Consider the following 12460-nt stretch of genomic DNA (forward strand, 5'->3'; position numbering starts at 1 on the left):
ATGTTACTAACGAAATATCATCAAATTTGATAGATGATCCTTTCTTACTAGCATTTCTCTCACAAATGGAACAGAAAGAAATAACAATAACGAACAAATTAAAAATATAGTAAAATCTGAAAAATATGAATTTAGTAGTAAATTTGTAAAACAACAGACAAATTAAATATTCTTTTCAGAATATTGACTATATTTTAGAAAATTAAAGCATTCACGAAAGGAAATGAGACGAGAGAGAAAATAAATAACAAAGAAGTTGGAGCTCGGACGATGTTATCGGTGAACAAAACTACTGGCCAATGAGATCCTTGTGCGAGAAATTGATTGTCCAATGAGGACAGAGAAACGACCTGGTGGTAAGTAAAAGTAGTAAACAGTACGGTGCGAATCGAGCTATCGTCGACGTCGAAGCTGTCAAACATGGCGAGAATGTCGATCCTGAGTGGTGGTCAAAAATGTGAATAGGAGGTTCGCTTTCGCGGTGGGATTGGTGAATCTCGGGTATTCTCGTCGTCGGCAGAGGCCGGCGAGAGATGCGATCGGACGTTAGACTGTCAGGCCGAAAGTGAATGTGCCGAGTGAACGGCCCCGGCAGTTTTGCGGCCGGGATTAATCTAAGGGCATGCCAATTCGGGAACTATGGGTGCTCAACAGACTAAGGAGAGGATTGTTCCTGTCGGCTCTGCCGCGCGACAAACGCGCAAACAGCCAAGGAACCTCAAGGAGTCTCGTCTTGTCGGCTCTAATATATTTACAGAGCACAGCGGTAATTCCTTTTCTTATATCTCCCTACTCACTTTGGCCTTTTATCTTCTGTTTCTTTCTTACTTCCGTTCCTTTTTTTTCATTTCTCTCCCTCGCACTTTCGTCCTCTGTCTCGTTTCGTTTCTCACTTGCGTTCACGCACTTTGAACAATCATAACTGATCGCAAATGCGAAAAATTGGGAAAAAAATTAAATAAAAATCGCTGGCAATCGATGTGTATAAAACAATTAAGCTCTGCAGGCTGTAATTTAGTTATATAATTAGTACAAGCACATATACGTGTTTATATACTTTTTTTTTATTAAATTGACGTTAACGTTTTTGTTATAACATTGTTGAGAAAATAAAATTCTTGAATGAGTTTTTCAGTTGTTACAATGAATATATCTATTTGTATTGTAAATTTTGTTTCTGCCGTTTTGATATATAATTTTTCATTTCTTTCTTTATTGATTGTTAATTTATAATTGTGTTCAAGAGTGGAAAAAATAAATATTTTTCAGTTGCATGATGCATTTTTTTCAATGTTTATGAAAAACAGATGTATCGTAATTCTTTTGAAAAGAATGCAGAACAAAATAATGATATTAAATTTCATTAAGTTTCTCACATTAATTTATAATCATATGCATACAACAGTATTATGATGTTGTGCAGAAGCTCTTCTACAAAGCAGACCGCTACCTCACATTCCGGCATTACCAGACGGTGATCCACCAAACGGGTCCAGTATTCAGTCAATTTCACAGCAAGTGAATATTCAACAACATACTGTAGTATCTTCTGCTGGACTTCTAGAGGCTGCGAACAGGTAAAATTTTACTTTTTTAAAATAATTTTATTATTTTATTACATATTTCATATTCTAATATTTAAACATAAAAATATATTTTTTATATAAATTTTATATTTCATATTTTTTAAAATTTTATAACTGTTTTGTATTTGAAAAAGTCATGTATAATTTAAATTGTAATATTAAAATATCTCATAGGTGGACAAGTAAAGAAAACTTATTGGCACAGGAAGAAGATGATCCTCAATTATTTGTGGCTTTATATGATTTTCAAGCAGGTGGAGAAAATCAGCTCAGTCTTAAAAAAGGTGATCATTTTATGAAAACGTACAGTATGTTTCTTTTTTTTTTTTTTTTTTATTTGTGAACTCCATAAGTAAAAGTACAATTAAATGTCAAAAAATTCATAAATGTTTTATTAGAAAGTTAGAGAAGACAAGAGCCTCGTATAAATATAAAGATGCAAAAAAAAGAAATTATGTTACAATATAAATTATTTGAATTTAGGAGAACAAGTTCGTATTTTAAGTTATAATAAAAGTGGGGAGTGGTGTGAAGCTCATTCAAGTACTGGTCAAGTAGGATGGGTTCCTTCAAATTATGTTACCCCAGTAAATTCTTTGGAGAAACACTCCTGGTATCATGGAAGAATATCTAGGAATGCTGCAGAGTATCTCCTAAGCTCTGGTATAAATGGCAGCTTTCTGGTTCGTGAATCAGAAAGCAGCCCAGGTCAACGTAGTATTTCTCTGCGGTATGAGGGTAGGGTATACCATTATAGGATTAATGAAGACAGTGAAGGAAAGGTATAAAATTTCATACTTGATACTAATAATTACGCCAATAAGACATAAACATAATATTATGAAATATCAATATTTCAGATGTTTGTTACAACTGAAAGCAAATTTAACACTCTGGCAGAATTAGTACATCATCATTCAATGCTTGCTGATGGTTTAATCACCCAATTACTTTATCCTGCACCAAAGCACAATAAACCTACTGTTTTCCCACTCAGTCCAGGTATATAGAAAATCACAAGCTCAAATAATTATATGTTTTTATATTATATATTAATATATATTTTAGAACCTGACGAATGGGAAATTAATAGGACAGATATTGTCATGAGGCATAAATTAGGTGGAGGGCAATATGGAGATGTCTATGAAGCTGTATGGAAGAGGTATAATATGACTGTGGCTGTAAAAACGTTAAAGGTCAGTTTTTTATGCGCTAGTTTGTCATTTTTTACTTTACTTATTTTGATTTACTTTTATACATTTTTGTTTTACAGGAAGATACTATGGCTCTAAAAGACTTTCTTGAGGAAGCTGCAATTATGAAGGAAATGAAGCACAGAAATCTAGTTCAGCTATTAGGTGTATGTACTCGGGAGCCGCCTTTCTACATCATTACAGAATTCATGAGTAAAGGAAATCTACTAGATTATTTGCGGAATGAAAGCAAACATCAAATCAATGCCGTTGTTTTGATGCATATGGCTACGCAAATCGCCAGTGGAATGAGTTATTTGGAAAGCAGAAATTTCATTCACAGGTATTGTGTACTTTGAAATAAATGCATGACTCTCTAAGGTATACATGCTGTCACACATTTAAAAGAGAACAAAACGAAAGCTCTCTTATTAGTATTTTTCTATTTCATAAAGAATGTAATTTTCAAATAATTTTGTTATGTATTTTAATCGATTTTCCTAATTTAATCTCATTTATATTTATTTGAAAGTATATTTTCATATTTTTATACCGATCTTATGCACTATGACTACTGAATAAATTAGTCATACAACACTATTCATTGCAAAATACTTGAATATTTATTTCAGAATTTTAAGCAAATTAAAAATTTTACCGGGGATTATTTAAAGTTTTGCAAAAGAAACATTAAAAAGATCTAACAAGTAAAGTACATAAAATGTAATGCTCACTTTTTCACATAATGCATATCGAGAAGTAACTGATTGTTTCAATCTCGCAAATTATAACTATTTGTCTTAAAATAGTATAGTTTCGTAATCGGCAAAGAATTAGTTTTGAAACTGGTATGTATTATGGCGAAAAGTTACCGTTGCACTTAAAGTGTTTTTCTTGTAAGTAGCTGTTTTTAGGGTGCGATTTGTAGCGTCACAAGGATCACTGAAGGAAAGTTTGGCAGATTACAGTGACGATTATGATACGCATATACTGCACGAAAAAAATACATTCAATTAGTTAGGAGAAATGTTTTAAATTTCATCGTCCTCTCCTCTTAAGAAACGAGCTCGCGTTAACATCGCGACTTTCGAAACAGAGATCTAGCGGCTCGAAACTGCCTAGTGGGTGAAAACCATCTGGTGAAGGTCGCAGACTTTGGCTTGGCACGGTTGATGCGGGATGATACATACACGGCTCACGCTGGAGCGAAATTCCCAATAAAATGGACTGCTCCAGAAGGATTAGCGTATAACAAATTTTCTACCAAGGTAAAATGAACTTTCTCGTAATACAAAATTTTGAAAATTTTTTTCATTATAGTTGTATTTTATTTACATCTGATGTTTTTTGTAGTCTGACGTGTGGGCATTTGGCATCTTACTTTGGGAAATAGCAACCTATGGAATGTCCCCCTATCCTGGTGTCGATTTAACGGATGTTTATCACATGCTGGAGAAAGGTTACAGAATGGAATGTCCACCGGGATGTCCACCAAAAGTGTATGAATTAATGCGGCAATGTTGGCAGTGGGCTGCTGCCGACAGACCTACTTTCAAAGAAATTCATCATTCTCTTGAAAATATGTTTCAAGAATCTAGTATTACAGAAGGTAAAATAGCCTATCGATTTTTATATAAACATTAAAGATAAAGATAGTTTTCGAAATATAAATAATTCATCTAAGCAATATATGATAATTGTACTTTGTAGAAGTTGAAAAGCAGTTGCAAGGAGGAGGAGAAATTCCCTTACTTTCATACAAAAAATCTCAGACTGGTAGCACTGGAAATATCCATGGGCTCGTTCTAGTCTCTGAACCATTACCTTCTTCAGGTATACATGTATGGAATTCGTAGAATATGGTTTTGTGATGACACTATATTATAATGTATAAATGTGTTCAAAATTAACCCAATCCTCGTTTCAGCTTACTTAAAATAAGTTGATCTTCTTTATATTACAGCAGTTTACGATCCTCCATTTATTTGTTATAGATACTACCAGTTCAGTAACGAAATTGAGCACGTTCACTGGTGGTATATCGAGTAAAAACAATAGCAGTATCGTACAAATGAGACGTTCTACAAATAAAAAGGGAAAACAGGCTCCAGCCCCTCCGAAAAGAACGAGGTATGAAATTTTTTTGCTTTCGGTGTAACGAAACCTCGATTATTACATGTTTATTATAATTTTTTTAGATCTGGTTACAATAATAAGTAAATAATTCAATATTGTATATACACATACGGAATATACTTTATCTACCATATTACTCGCATAAATCTGCTTTCATTAAATTTCTTTCACATAATCGAGATTTCAAACACCGACAAATATTGATTATATGGTGATACGATAACATTACGATTGGGTAACAGCTTGCTGTCGTCGTGCAGTTCGTTCCGCGACTCTGCCTATCATGAGCAAGATTCTCAAAACACTGAAACAAACACCATGACACTCGACGATGCCACGGATCTAAATGGTATTGATAAGATTCTCGAAGGTATTTTCATTCTACTTTAATTAAGCGTACTGATACGTGCACGTACTGCTTCAGTTTCCTACCGTAAGCTCTGTATCCAGCTTTTTATATGCTCGATTTTTTTTTTCTCCATTTATATTCTTTGATTTAGAGATGAAAAAAATAAAAATTATAGATCAAAAAAAGACGAGTTTATTTTGATAATTCTGTTTCTATTATCTGTTGTTACTGATTTCTTTTTGTTAATTCAACAAATACATTTAAGACTAGCGAAAAGAATTTAACATATGCTATGGGAAGTCTACTTTTAATTTTCAAAATGTACTATTTGCATTTCGTTATATGAGCTTACGGAAGCTTGTTCGCTCTCAGCGAAGGGACTCTAAGCAGAAAAAGAATATGTACCGGTACGGTTTGTTGTTAAATGGGAACTCAGGTATTGCGCGAGATCTCGCGACAATGGCTCAAGGAACAATTGCTGCAGGAGGCTGTGAAATCGAGGAGGATGGAGAGGGTTCTCAAGGTACGGCGGAACCAAATTTTGTCACTCAACCTTCAACATCTCCGGAACCTATACCTGGCTTGACCTGTTCTCAAAAACAAATTAAACCAAGACCTTATCCATCAAAAGAACCACTACCACAAAAGGTAGTTTTCTATTGCAAAGGAGCATTAAAATAACTTTAGAAAAATTTTGAAACTCATAGTCATATAAATTTAAATTTTCATCTCATTTCTAGCTGGTACAAGTCGGTGCATTAGAAGTACAAAACGTGAAGAGAGCTATTAATCGTTACGGTACGTTACCAAAAGGTGCTAGAATTGGCGCGTATCTAGAATCTCTGCGTCAGAGTGGTATGCCATCGAATCAGGAATCAACGACAGTGGCTTCGTCTATGACATCTGGTACAGTGGAACAACATGAAGCATCTATCGATAATTCACAACATAGATCACTTTCTCCTCGTCAAAGTAATTTACGAAGTCAGCCTCAAATGACTCGTAGTAATTCGTCAAGCGGTGTTGTTAATACTTATCAACCTCCAAATTCTCCCCGTGGCCGAGTAGTAGCTGTAAGAAAGAGTAATCAGTCTGATGCTGTTGGTTTAAGAACTTTTCGGGTTTCAAGTAATTCTAATTTCCGTACTGCGAGCCCATCGAGATCCGTTCAACCGTCGTTAGCTGATTTGGAGTTTCCTCCTCCGCCCACAGATTTACCCCCTCCGCCAGATGAAATTTTTTCAGGGCAAGAGCAGACCGAACTTCCACCTCCTATTTCTTGCAGTGAAATCTCTCAAATAAGAAACTCTCCTTTATCCATAAGAAAAGCAAAGAGTACAGACTGGCGTTCAAAGGAAGATGAAAATGAGCAACAAGAGGATAGAAATGACGTTAGTAATGCAGAACCTTCTGTAAAAGAAGCGTGTTCGAGGTTTGGAGTGAATTTGAGACGCAGAGAGATTCAAGACAACTCGTGTAGAACTACCGATAATAAAAGGACGGGTTTTAAATCCAGGATAGAAACAATTGAACCTGCTGCACCACCAGAAGAAGCACCACCACCTCCTCCGCCACCTCCACCGCCAGTTTCTACAAATGCACCCCCTGATAGTTTCGAACGCAAACCTGGAATGAAAGAGATGTTAGAACTGAAATTGATAAATGAAATTAAACAGAGTGCAGAAACGAAACACGGTACGGTTGGGAAGAAAGCTGGAATAACAAGCAGTACTCCATCCGCCCTCTTGGATCCAGCATCGCAGTTACTTTCGGAACTATGTGCTAGTTTTAACATGGATTCTGGACAGAGGTAAATGCTAGTATTTATATATATATATCATATCTAATAGGCTGTTTCTTAACTATTTTTACATGTATTTTATATTTTTGTTGTGCTAGACACGCTCAAAATGAGTATGCTGTATCAACTTTGAAAACCAACGAAGCAACTCAAGAACAGCAGCAACACCAAATTCATAATACTTATAAGGATTCATGCGTATCTTCTCCGGTGACTGAGTCTATACTCTCAACCGGAAGTGTCGGTTTCAAATTGAAGAGAGTAGATAAGCGAAACAATCCGCAAAAGGAAGAGACATCTGATGGACAAATAATCGATTTCAAGGCGAGACTTCGAAAAGTTGAGAACGCAGAGAAGGAAAAATCCTTGGAGGAGAAAAGCACCGTCACTGAACAGTCTTCAGAATCGGAAGAACAGCAAGATGACAAGCGCAGAAGCACTGGTAGTATCAGCAGTTTAAAGAAGCTATGGGAGAATAAAGAATCCTGTGATAGCCAGCCTCACAGTCCAAAACTTAGTGTAAGAGGAAGTAGTGGTAAACAAGAAACTGTTGACCAAACAGAAGATTCGCCCGAAGATCATAGCGGAGCCTCAACCCGTAGTCAAAGGTATATCAATATTTGTTCTCTTTTCTTAATATTTATATATTGCTTGTTAAGTAAAGATAATTTCGTTAATTGTTATTGTAATTTTTGTGTTTAAGTAATAATAATAAGACAATGATCAACGTTTTTAGTTCTGGTAGCAAAAGTGATACCAGACTCTGGCCACCACCTGAACCAGAGAAACCAGTTGTTCCTGCAAAACCACTAAAACCATTGTGTTCATCAACTAAACATTTTGGTTCTTCAATTTACGCAACGCCAAATTGTACGAAGTCTCAGCATGCAGAAGATGATCTAAGTAAGCAGAATACAGACTCAAGAACCGCTAAGCAGATCGTACTGGAGCTTTCAACGTTAATCGAGAACAGCGTGTTAAATTTGAAAAGTAGCTCAACGATAGTAATGACTAGCTGGCTCCAACTTTCAGATAAGGTAGGGCTGTTGCACGGAATGTGCGCTAATCTTGCAGACAGTGGTATCGCGCCGCATGCACGATTTCAGTTTCGCGATCTTCTTGCAAGGTTAGAGCTTCAGGCACGACAACTTCGTGCAGCTGGTACTCGAAATGTCGCAGAGAATACAAGACTTCTCACTGATCTTCAAAACACGATAAAAGATGTTGTCAATACCGTACAAAGATAAACTAGAGAAGTTAACATCATTCTCTCTAACACCACCCTTATTCTCGTCCTCATTTTTATCCGGTACTATTTCTAATGTATATGTCTGTTACTCAGTCGCAAATGTTTTAAACATCTTTTAAACATCTTTGGAAATCTTTCCGAAGTCTTGTATCAGAGTTGTATCTTTCATCTTTTGTATTCAGTGTTAAGCAATTTTATGGTCCTTGTCCAATTTTAGTTGAAAGTCGAAAACGTTTAAAACGTTTCTTCTACAATGAAGATTTTAAAAGATTTCGTTGCAATGGTTTTCCTAGCAACACTCATAATTTTGCTCTTAGAGAGAGTACGCAAAGCCAAGGATATTTTAGATCAAGGCCTTAAGTCAAACACGGCCTCAATCAAATACTGGTTTGATGGAAAAGTAAGAAAAAAAAATCTAAAATTAAAATACTAAATTAAAAATATACATATATATATATCTCTCTCGATTTTTTCATCAATAAATTTTTTAAATATAGACTGCGATTAGCCATTTTCCTTCGAATTTTGAGATATTATTATAATAAAAGTATTATATTCTTTTGATATCATAAAAAAAAAAGACCATATAGTAAACTTATATTTTCTATGTATTGAGTTTTGCAAAGAAAGAAAGAAAAAAGAAGAAATATGTATTGTCAAGAGCAAAGTGAATTTAGAAGTATAATAAGCATATAAAATAAGGATCAAATATACTCTCTGGTTCCTTAAATTTTTTGGATAATAGTTTCAAATTGGTAGAAAAAGGACGAGTAATCGCAGTTTATCGAAATGAAAGAATACATATTTATCTTATGAATATAGAAAAAAAAATACTTTTTGTACACTGAATACTTGGTTCTTTTTGTAAATTAATTATGATTATTTTTACGTCGATCCAACATGTATCCTGTATAACTGAAACTCTACGTGAATCATACTCGTCCGCTATACGATAAATGTAGTGGTTATAGTTGTCGAGTAAAACATTTCGGTGTTCTTTCATCGAACTTTCTTGCGCCGTGCTTCGTAATATCATATGCAGAGTCTTAGGCTAGATTATACGTCGTAAGTGCGAAAACTTTTAAGCGAGTAAGCCATTTTAATGCGTGAGAGGATGTAACAACTTTTGTATTTGTATAGAGTAAGTCGAATAACAGGTATGCTTAATAATGCAGTAAAACTTTGATTAGAGAAATCAGTCAGGAAAGGTAAAGGTCTTAAATTGATGAACTTTTCGATTAATCAACCTTCGTCAACTTCTCGTTACGTACTATTCCATTTTTAATCCATTTAACATGTTATCTCAATATTTTAAAAAATATTTATTATTCGTAATACGTATAAACATCTTATTGCTTTTGTATTGATGACTATTGTAAATTTATTTTCATGGAACTATATCAAGCATGTATTACTATAATGTGTGTTTTAAAAATTTAATATTTATCAATTTTAATTATATTAATATTACTAGTTAGTATTGAATAATGGAAAGTTCAATCAAGCATTACAATAATCAAAAATCAGATTTGTATATGATCAAGTAGTATCAAGGTTTTGCTGTATATATTTATGTAAATCAGCGGATGTAATTAATCAAATTTTGAAATATTTTGTTTTGTCTGCGCACATCGCGTAGATTTTCTTCCACAAAGCTCTAATAGAAAACAAGGACTCCGGATACTTTTTAAAAAATTGAGGAAAAAGCAGAGATATTATTTAACTTTAATAGAAATTAATGTTCATTTTATTTCATTTATCATTCTTTATAGCATGATGATGGTTCATTCTAATGAACCATAAATTGTGAATGAATTCATTAATTAAAGATAAATATTAAATGATTCACTGTGAATCAAATGATTCGAGTTCAAATTTACCATTCTAAAAATATTCATGGCATAGTGTTCAATTTTTCAACATCTTTCTTTGTTTATATTATATATTAATTTAGTAAAATTGTTCATTTGCTGGTCTTCCAATAAGAGTTTCCGGAGTCTGAAATCATATTTTATTTGGTCATTTAAAAATAAGAAATAAGCAACGAGAATGAAAATGCCATTCGATTTGCCAATCAAGACTTTTTCCTTATAACACTGCCTACATATGGCTACTAGAATACATCGATCGACAACGCTAATTATGCGAACCGGAATTTCTCTCTTTTCGGTCCGATCACCCAATCATTTCTCTGAATTTTCTTTTTCTTTTTTCTTTTTTTTTTTTTTTTTTTTNTTTTTTGCATCATTTGTACCTGTGATACACCGATCGACTTATCTTTTATCTTCAAATTAAAAAAAAAAGCGAGAAAGAGAGGGAGAGAGAGGGTGGGAGGGAAAGACGAGCGATCGAACGAACGAATCTTTTTGAGAAGCTCTAGGTGTACAGATTTTTAACTGGAATTTAAATCAATTCTTAGTTTATTAAGCAAAGTATTCAATAAAATGTTATCTGTAAATACATAATTATTTTCAAAGGATCATACATAACATTATAATTCAAGTTTCATATACATTTTAACATATTAAGTGATCTTTTAGTCTAATTATATTTAATAATTTTAAAACAATTTTTATTCTTGTTATGGGAATGACAGATTACAGATGCTATAGATAATTGTATTATAATCTCATTGCATGTTATATTTAATTATGAGAGATTTTGTTTTATTACGTTTAATCTCGTTTATATTGACTGATGAGCAATAAAACACAGTTAATATAAACAAAAAATGTTATGTATGATTCTTTCAAAATTTAAGTAATTATAGACAATATTTATAGACCTTAAGAAGTATTACAAACTATATATTGATAGGTATTTCATTTAAAAAATCGTACATTTAGAACTTCTCAAAATCTTATTAATCATTGGATATTTAAGTTGATGAGCTGTCAAAGGATATGAAATCGATGTTTTATATAATATGTATCATAGTAATGTTTATGTCTAAGTATTTATATCTATATTTATTTTTAGTTTTTTCTCGTGTAAAGTTATTCCTAAATGATCGACCAACGTACTGATTCACTAATACAAAAATTTTAATATCGCTTTATACATTGATATAAGACCGACGATAGAAATAAAAAGAAATATTGAATCACGAAAGACTTTGAATATTTTGAGAACACAAACTGTCTTATTTTATATTTCAATTTACATTTTCTAATATCTCTTGTACACGAAAACAATCGCTTACAATTTTCCACTTATCTCCCATAGCTGCAATTAGAAAACATTGGCTAAATGGTTTTGATATCTTGTCATCATACTTCACTTGTCCTCCAACTTTTACAAGGAATGTTAATTGATCTGCCATCTCAGGACCTAGTAACATAATTAAATACATTTACATATATTTAATACTGAATATTGAATATTTATACAAAATATAATGAAGAAAGAAACAATAATACCAAGTATAAAAATTCACAACTAATTAAACTACAAATAGATGTCTAAACTATGCATGTAACTCTTTACCTGTTATTGGTTGAGCATCTAAAGTAAAAACAGAATGATCTGAAGGTGGCAAGTCTGTCCAAAATTTTTGTATATTATCTTTTCCTTCAATACCGTTTCCATTCCATATTAAAGTTGCAGTATCTAGATATAATCTTGATATGAGCTAAAATAACAAATATAATCTGTATTCTAATAATTCATTTGTTTTGTTTCTATTTAATATTTTTAAATTTGTAACTTAATTTGAATAAAATAATAATTCCAGATAATAATAAAATTACTTACATATCTACGTTTGTCCAAACTTTCATAATAAAGCTTTGTAAATTCTTCGGCCGTTCGGCAGGCCTGATCGATTTTCGTCTTTAAATCCTAAAATTACTATGCCATGTTGTAAAATTGTCAACAATACTAGAAAAAAAAGATATTCCTTGAAATACCTGCTCCATCCTTTATAACGTAAACATAACCTCTATGACATAAACAGGAATTGTTTTACGATTTAATAACGTTTGTTTCAATTGCTTTGTAGCGATTGAAGAATATGATTTGTTTTTTATATTTTTGAAAATAAAACAATTAAAACAACAGCTTCCTTCTGGCTGAATCTGTCACTTGAAAAAGAAAAGTAAAAAATATTACTCGCAGAACTTGGAAAATTCTTTATATTCAATA

The 12460-nt window shown here is 32.9% G+C and overlaps 2 protein-coding genes and 1 long non-coding RNA gene across 9 annotated transcripts; 2 read left to right on the forward strand and 1 right to left on the reverse strand.

Moving 5' to 3' along the window:
• Positions 1–347: 347 nt before the first annotated feature.
• LOC122532930 (tyrosine-protein kinase Abl) lies at positions 348–11428 on the forward strand. 6 transcript variants are annotated; one of them, XM_043662139.1, is made up of 16 exons: positions 348–766; positions 1424–1577; positions 1761–1870; positions 2070–2368; positions 2447–2588; positions 2655–2785; positions 2863–3125; positions 3879–4050; positions 4136–4391; positions 4493–4615; positions 4777–4912; positions 5179–5288; positions 5704–5915; positions 6008–7077; positions 7167–7676; positions 7805–11428. In XM_043662139.1, exons 1-16 carry the CDS (start codon positions 640–642, stop codon positions 8313–8315), a joined length of 4326 nt encoding a protein of 1441 aa, XP_043518074.1. In that variant the 5' UTR covers positions 348–639; the 3' UTR covers positions 8316–11428. The 6 variants fall into 6 exon arrangements, with proteins under 6 accessions (XP_043518074.1, XP_043518073.1, XP_043518075.1 ...); XM_043662138.1 differs by having other exon boundaries at positions 349–766; positions 5161–5288; XM_043662140.1 differs by having other exon boundaries at positions 349–766; positions 5161–5267.
• Positions 3140–3803, forward strand: LOC122532943. Its single transcript, XR_006307614.1, has 2 exons — positions 3140–3630; positions 3697–3803. It is a non-coding gene; the product is annotated as an uncharacterized LOC122532943 (long non-coding RNA).
• Positions 10181–12375, reverse strand: LOC122532937 (NTF2-related export protein). 2 transcript variants are annotated; one of them, XM_043662155.1, is made up of 5 exons: positions 12226–12375; positions 12071–12157; positions 11804–11948; positions 11520–11647; positions 10181–10315 (listed from the first exon to the last, which is right to left on the reverse strand). In XM_043662155.1, the coding sequence occupies exons 1-5, from the start codon at positions 12232–12234 to the stop codon at positions 10268–10270; spliced, it is 417 nt and encodes a 138-aa protein (XP_043518090.1). In that variant the 5' UTR covers positions 12235–12375; the 3' UTR covers positions 10181–10267. The 2 variants fall into 2 exon arrangements, with proteins under 2 accessions (XP_043518090.1, XP_043518089.1); XM_043662154.1 differs by lacking the exon at positions 10181–10315 and having other exon boundaries at positions 11341–11647.
• Positions 12376–12460: the final 85 nt, after the last annotated feature.

This window comes from Frieseomelitta varia, unplaced genomic scaffold (genome assembly GCF_011392965.1).
Source record: "Frieseomelitta varia isolate USP_RPSP 00005682 unplaced genomic scaffold, Fvar_1.2 scaffold_483, whole genome shotgun sequence".
Lineage (NCBI taxonomy): Eukaryota > Metazoa > Arthropoda > Insecta > Hymenoptera > Apidae > Frieseomelitta > Frieseomelitta varia.